This window comes from Heterodontus francisci, chromosome 30 (genome assembly GCF_036365525.1).
Source record: "Heterodontus francisci isolate sHetFra1 chromosome 30, sHetFra1.hap1, whole genome shotgun sequence".
NCBI classification, from domain to species: domain Eukaryota; kingdom Metazoa; phylum Chordata; class Chondrichthyes; order Heterodontiformes; family Heterodontidae; genus Heterodontus; species Heterodontus francisci.
This window is the reverse complement of record NC_090400.1, coordinates 64,921,641-64,929,086: the sequence shown is the minus strand read 5'-3', so window position 1 is coordinate 64,929,086 and position 7,446 is coordinate 64,921,641. Positions and strand designations below refer to the sequence as shown.

The 7,446-nt window shown below is 44.8% G+C and overlaps 1 protein-coding gene across 3 annotated transcripts in view; it reads right to left on the bottom strand.

Moving 5' to 3' along the window:
- Nucleotides 1-2,832: 2,832 nt before the first annotated feature.
- zswim7 (zinc finger, SWIM-type containing 7) overlaps nt 2,833-7,446 on the bottom strand; it is a 78,366-nt gene continuing 73,752 nt past the window's right edge. For all 3 annotated transcript variants that reach the window (XM_068010873.1, XM_068010874.1, XM_068010875.1), the window contains exons 5-6: nt 4,657-4,761; nt 2,833-4,258 (exon numbers count right to left, since the gene is read on the bottom strand). In XM_068010873.1, coding sequence (XP_067866974.1) covers nt 4,130-4,258; nt 4,657-4,761 — 234 coding nt within the window. In that variant the 3' untranslated portion in view covers nt 2,833-4,129. The remainder of the gene's footprint in view (nt 4,259-4,656; nt 4,762-7,446) is intronic.

The window sequence follows — 7,446 nt, the reverse complement described above, 5'->3', positions numbered from 1 at the left end:
TCGGCGCCTGCTCCTCACTGCAGAGTCTGCCTATCCTTGGTGTGCTGTTTGACAATGACACTTGTAAATCATTCTCCACTTCCATACAGGATCTGTACTTTGTTTTCATTGCTACCATAGCAGAAAATGAAGTTTTGCAAATGTATGTTCTTGGGAAAGGCAACAATACTTTTCGTGTGTCTTTTATCAATTCTGGGTACCCTGCAGTAACAGATGGCCAAAACTGGTAAGGTGTTCCGGAAACAGCTTTGCAAAACAGTTTTGGCCATCACAAAATTCACAACTGTCACAATTGCATTTACCACAGCATGTAATTCAGGTTCCATGATTTTTCAAGAGTTTAGTGAAGCGATGTATAATGTGTCACAATTACCTGTGGGTTTACAGCTCTTATGTTTGCAACAATACCATTCCATCGCCTGTCAAAGCAGCAACACCATCTGCAAACAGCAACACAGTTCTCCCACTCAAACGTGATATGCGTGGAAAGTTCTTTACACAGAGGGTGGTGGGTGCCTGGAACGCGTTGCCAGCGGAGGTGGTAGACGCGGGCACGATGGCGTCTTTTAAGATGTATCTAGACAGATACATGAATGGGCAGGAAGAAAAGAGATACAGACCCTTAGAAAATAGGCGACATGTTTAGATAGAGGATCTGGATCGGCGCAGGCTTGGAGGGCCGAAGGGCCTGTTCCTGTGCTGTAATTTTCTTTGTTCTAAACAATTCAGTTTCCATTAAATTATCCAGTAATTGCAATATTTCCTTACCCGTTGTTTGTTGTGGTAGCGCCTAACAAAAAGAATCTTCTAAAATTTTCCCCAGCCATAGTGATTGTAAACTAAAGATTGCACTGCACTACAACATCAGTTGCCTCATCGACCTGAACTGCAAACTGCTCATACTCACAAAAGCCTTTCAAGAGATCTAAAATGGCAATAGATAGAAAGTTCCTCAATTCTTCCACTAACTGTGCCATTAGAAAGTGGGATGACCTTCAACTTTGTGCTGCATCTTCACTCACTGTCACTATGCACATTTCTACAACAGCTGGAAGAATCAGCTCCTCTCTCAGTACGGACTTTCTTGCTTTTCCCTTTTAGCTATCTGAAACGCTGTTGAGGAAGACACTTTTAGGGCCTTTTCTGGAAATGTTATATTTATTATTCATATTTTTATACCTGTATTGTTCTTTATTTCGATCAAAGAAGTCCATTGATTTCTTTTTATATTCAGAGTTTTGTTGTAATATGTGGCTTTAGTTTTGCATGTTTCATTGCTTGTTGGATAAAAATTGTAAGCACATAACACATTGCAGCCGTCCATCACTGAGCTCTCGAAATCCGAATTCTATATACCTCTCCTCATGCTTTCTCTTCTTCCGTCGTTTCTTGCTACTGAACTCAGTACTGTCCATGGCTTTAGCTGAAGTATTTGCAATGGCAGTATGTCATTTCAAATACTTTTCCATTTTAAAGTAATTTACTCTCACATTATCATCGATCAAGCTTTTGAAAGGTGTCTGTGTTGTGCAGAAGCAAATAGTTGCCAGGCTGGGAAAAATTCAAAATGTGTTCTAAAGATAGTGTACATGTATGTTTGTACTTATTTGCTCCAGAAGGCAACTGTGAGTTCTCGCAGTGCTGTACTGAGTTCTCAAGTACTTTAAACAAGAAATTTTTCCAGTTATACTCCGTAACACGGCTGGACCTAAGGGAAAATGATGTCCTGGATGAATTTGGATTTTGGTGGCCTTTCTTTGAGTTTGAATAGTAGTACTTAGTTATAAAAAAAACTCCCCTCTCTGGAACATGGCTGAACCCAACTGGTGCCCACCGCCAGCTTTGGTTACTGTGGGTCTACCTAGCGATCTTTGTGCTGCTCAGTGCTCTGCATGCACGCTCCCCTCCAAGGTAAGACAGCCAGCCCACTCTGTGCTGCACACGGGGCGGCCACACACTGCTCCTGCCCGTCTGGCTCGTACCAAGCCCATCTCTGGCCACCTGGGTGATTGCCCACCTGTAAGGCAGGCCCTGCATTTTCACATTATTTCACAGATCTCCTAGAAATTCTCTACAGACCCAAACTAAGGACCACTGATTTAAAGATACCTGTATCCAAGCTGACTTACGCTACTTATTGTATGCTGTACCTCACTTATGCAGTAGACATATTCCAGCATGAGAAATTAAAAGTTAGGGTATTCGAGGACCAGTTTCATAAAGCAGGGACATTGTTAGCCTGCAGACATTGTACCTCATCAGGGGACTTTCAATGGAAATCAGCAACGTATAGTCATCCTAACTCAGAGTAATCGTTCTTATAGAACATTTAATTTCCGTTACTGAGAGCTTGAGACAGCAGTTATTCCGTGTCCCTCGTGGCTCAACAAGTATTCTCCAGATAGTCACAGACCAGGTAAGTCCCAGGGTTCAAATTCTGGTCTGCATTAAATTTGCTGATTTCATTAGGGCAAACTACACATAGCGCCAGAGAGCTGGATTGGGAAAGCACTCTGTGGAAAGTACACAGACCCTAGGTAAGGTCAGGATGAAACGGAGTTGTGAAGTCCCAACACAGTGAATAGCCTGTCAACACTCACTGTCCACGGTCACACAAGGAGTGGCCATGGGTGAAGTTAGTGGAAGAGGACAGCTTACTTACCTATACTGTCTTCTGAGTACAGAGACAAAAGAATGGCCAGCAACTGACCTCTTCCACTTACAGCCATAAAGTTACTGCTCTGCTCGACACTTTACAAGCTGGTACTTTCCAACAGACCACACACATTTGTTTCAACAATCTATCAATAAAGCTCACACAAATGAATGCTTCTTAATAAAGACATTTATTTAAATCAAATAATTGAAAACTCCACCACAATCCAGGAATCAGGGTGCAGTGATGTAAGCTGTTCTTCTGCTGACACTCAGAGGCTAGTCCACAAATTGTGCCATGGGGAGTCCCCACTGGGAAAGGCCAGGTGCCAGGCTGGCTATATTACTTATCCAATGGCATGATGAGTGCTGAGGCCTCTGTGTTCTGTGCTGCCCATATGCCAAACTCTCCATATTACTGTTAAAACTGTTTAATTTAATTAAGAAGCAATATCAAAAATAAGTATTTACCCATATGACACATGGCAGCCTGAAAAAGCCAGTATCACAACAGTATCTAACAAAAACAGGGTACTCTCTGCTCACATTTGGTTGACTTCCATGCTGCATTGTGATGGAGGGTTCGGGCAGAATCACAGCCAACAAGCAGGCAGCTGCCTGGGTATCTAGTGACTTGTACTGCAGTCTGTTGGCTGAATGTGCAATTGAAACATTGAAAACAAAACATTATTGCAAATGTGTAATAGATAATTATAAAAGAAATTTGTCAAAATACTCAAAACAATGCAGTAAAAAATAAAGAAGCTACATTTTGTTGCACTTTTCACGTCCTCAGGACATCCCAAATTGCACTGAAGCCAATTAATTACCTGGAACTGGAAGTCAACGTGGCAGCCAATGTCTGCAAGTAAGGTCCCACAAATAGTAAATGAATACATGAGCAGAGAATCTCTTTTTGGTGGTGTTCATTGAGTGAACATTTCTGGGCAGGAGACCGCCCCAGTTCTTCTTCAAATAATGCTGCAGGATTTTGCACTGGCCTTGGATAAATGCTTCATTTCAAAGATGACATCTCTGTTAATGCAGTATTCCCTCAGTGCTGCAATGAAGTGTCAGCCTAGGTTACGTATAGTTTAGGAGTAACATACCAAAGACTGTGGTCAGCCATGTTTGCTTCAGTAACACTCGACCCTGGGAACTCTGGGTTACAGAGAAGGCATGTTGTTTGGATATGATGTGGCCATTTTCATGCCAGGGTGCTTGAAACAGAGCTGCCTCCTTCTATTTGACATTTCTCTTTCTATTGCTTGGCAACAGTAAGGATCTAAGTTTTAAGTTTTTGAATAGAGCAGTTGCTTAGGTCTCATTGTCTGCAGTTCGTTGTCTCTGTACTGCTGACTCACGCCTAGTAACTGGTGGACATCAAGGGTCAGTCTACAGGCTAGTATACAGTGTAAAAAATGTTTTTATGTCTCCCAGCGTTTTTCCTTTCCCCAAAACAAAATGTTGATCTTTAATGTGCTGTGCCTCCAGGCTCCTTGTCCTTTGCGAGCAGCAGGCTAGTGAGCTGCTTGTCTGAGACGGTCAGCTGGTGGTACACTCCCATGGCTTGGCACAGGTATACAGCAAGAATGTGCTTACACTGTAAAATACAGAACAGGAAATTCAGTAGAGGGAAAGACTTGAAGGGAATTGCTGCTCTGATCGTGCTGAACTTGTGTTTGCTTTATTTACTCAAAAGCATAACATTCAATATTAAGCTGAGTAATGAATGTGTCACTAACAATAAAATTAATTAACCTGGAATACTGGCGTTTTAAAAAAAGGATCAAGTCACGAATCAGGGAATTACAGAGCAGGTAGCTTAATACAGGGAGCAGAGATGTGCTCGAGAGCATTTTAGATACTGTTCACATAAAGATGATAGAGGCAATATGGTGTGTGTGTGTGTGTATTATATATATATATATAATATACACACACACACACACACACAAAAAAGGAAAGTGCCTGTCCTGTTAGTTGATCTTAAGTCCTTACCAATATATTGTCATTCCTTCGCAAGACGGAATACATGAAGGCTGGACATGAGCAGTAGAGGCAGGAGCTTAGGCAACAATACATCTGACCGGAGCTTCCTTCAACCTACAGATCAAAACAAAATAAACCAGACAAAAGCACACCATGAAATGCAACATCTGAATCTCAAACTGGAATTGTTTGGGGGGCAGGAAACAGAGGATAATCCTGATCTCAGACAATCAAAAACAGGGTTACCTGAAACAGCACGATCTGCCATTCTAACCTCAAGTGTGATCAAAACTTTCTGTTTGTTGTGCACACACCCCCACCCACCCTGGGCTGTGTAATCCACACACCCCCACCCACCCTGGGCTGTGTAATCAGTGAACACCCCCACCCTGGGCTGTGTAATCCACACATCCCCACCCACCCTGGGCTGTGTAATCAGTGAACACCCCCACCCTGGGCTGTGTAATCCACACACCCCCACCCACCCTGGGCTGTGTAATCAGTGAACACCCCCACCCTGGGCTGTGTAATCCACACACCCCCACCCACCCTGGACTGTGTAATCAGTGAACACCCCCACCCTGGGCTGTGTAATCCACACAACCCCACCCACCCTGGGCTGTGTAATCAGTGAACACCCCCACCCTGGGCTGTGTAATCCACACAACCCCACCCACCCTGGGCTGTGTAATCAGTGAACACCCCCACCCTGGGCTGTGTAATCCACACAACCCCACCCACCCTGGGCTGTGTAATCAGTGAACATCCCCACCCCAGGCTGTATAATCCACACAACCCCACCCACCCTGGGCTGTGTAATCAATGAACATCCCCACCCCGGGCTGTGTAATCCACACAACCCACCCACCCCAGGCTGTGTAATCACTGAACATCCCCACCCCGGGCTGTGTAATCCACACAACCCACCCACCCTGGGCTGTGTAATCAGAGAACATCCCCACCCCAGGCTGTGTAATCCACACAACCCACCCACCCTGGGCTGTGTAATCAGAGAACATCCCCACCCCAGGCTGTGTAATCCACACAACCCACCCACCCTGGGATGTGTAATCAGAGAACACCCCCACCCCGGGCTGTGTAATCAGTGAACACCCCCACCCTGGGCTGTGTAATCAGTGAACACCCCCACCCCAGGCTGTGTAATCCACACAACCCACCCACCCTGGGCTGTGTAATCAGTGAACACCCCCACCCTGGGCTGTGTAATCCACACAACCCACCCACCCTGGGATGTGTAATCAGCGAACATCCCCACCCCAGGCTGTGTAATCAGAGAACATCCCCACCCCAGGCTGTGTAATCCACACAACCCACCCACCCTGGGCTGTGTAATCAGTGAACACCCCCACCCCGGGCTGTGTAATCCACATTCTCACCCACCCAGGCTGTGTAATCCACACACCCCTGCCCACACTGGGCTGTGTAATTGCCACAATCAGCCCTCTACTACACAACACTACAAAATCAGTTGCAGGTAGTAAAACATCCTCACTCAGGATCGTATCCAGGCACAGTATATCAGCAATGGTGATAACAGGACACTGCCTCACATTTGTCACTGGACAAGTAATACAGAGGCCCAGGCTAATGCTCTGGGTACATGGTTCAAATCTCACCATGACAGATGCTGAAATTTGAATTCAATTGATAAAAATCTGGAATTAAAAGCTAGTCTAATGGTGACCACGAAACCATTGTCAATTGTTGTAAAAACCCAAAAACTGCAGATGCTGGAAATCTGAAATAAGAACAAGAAAGCTAGAAATACTCAGCAGGTCTGGCAGCATCTGTGGAGAGAGAAACAGAGTTAACATGTCAGGTCAGTGATACTTCTTCAGAACTGACAAATATTAGAAATGTAAAAGGTTTTAAGCAAGTAAAGCAGGGGTGGGGCAAGAGATAACAAAGGAGAAGGTGTAAATAGGACAAAGTCACACAGAATAACTGACCAGAAGGTCATGGAACAAAGGCAAACGGTATGTTAATGGTGTGCTGAAAGACAAAGCATTAGTGCAGAGAGGGTGTGAATTGACTGTAAAACACAAAGCTCTCCAAGCACAAACATTTAAAAAAAAAAATTTTAATACAGAAACAGTGGGTAGGCACAGTAGTAACAAACTAACCAAACTAAAAAAACTAAAATAAAATAACCAAATAAAAAAGAAGAAAAAAAAGAAAAAATAACTAAACATAAAAAGGGCAGCCCGTCATACTCAGAAATTATTGAATTCAACTTCCAGTCCGGCAGGCTGTAATGTGCCTAATCTGTAAATGAGATGCTGTTCCTTGAGCTTGCGTTGATGTTCACTGGAACACTGCAGCAATCCCAGGACAGAGATGTGAGCATGAGAGCAGGGGGGAGTGTTGAAATGGCCAGCAACCGGAAGTTCGGGGTCATGTTTATGGACTGAGCGGAGGTGTTCCGCAAAGCGATCGCCCAATCTGTGTCTGGTCTCCCCAGTGTAGAGGAGGCCACACTGTGAGCAGCGAATACAGTATACTAAATTGAAAGAAGTACAAGTAAATCACTGCTTCACCTGAAAGGAGTGTTTGGGGCCTTGGATAGTGGAGAGAGGAGGTAAATGGGCAGGTTTTACACCTCCTGCGATTGCAGGGGAAGGTGCCGTGGGAAGGGGACAAGGTGGTGGGGGTAATGGAGGAGTGGACCAGGGTGTCGCGGAAGGAACGATCCCTTCGGAATGCTGACAGGGGAAGGGAGGGGAAGATGTGTTTGGTAGCGATATCACGCTGGATGTGGCAGAAGTAACGGAGGATGAT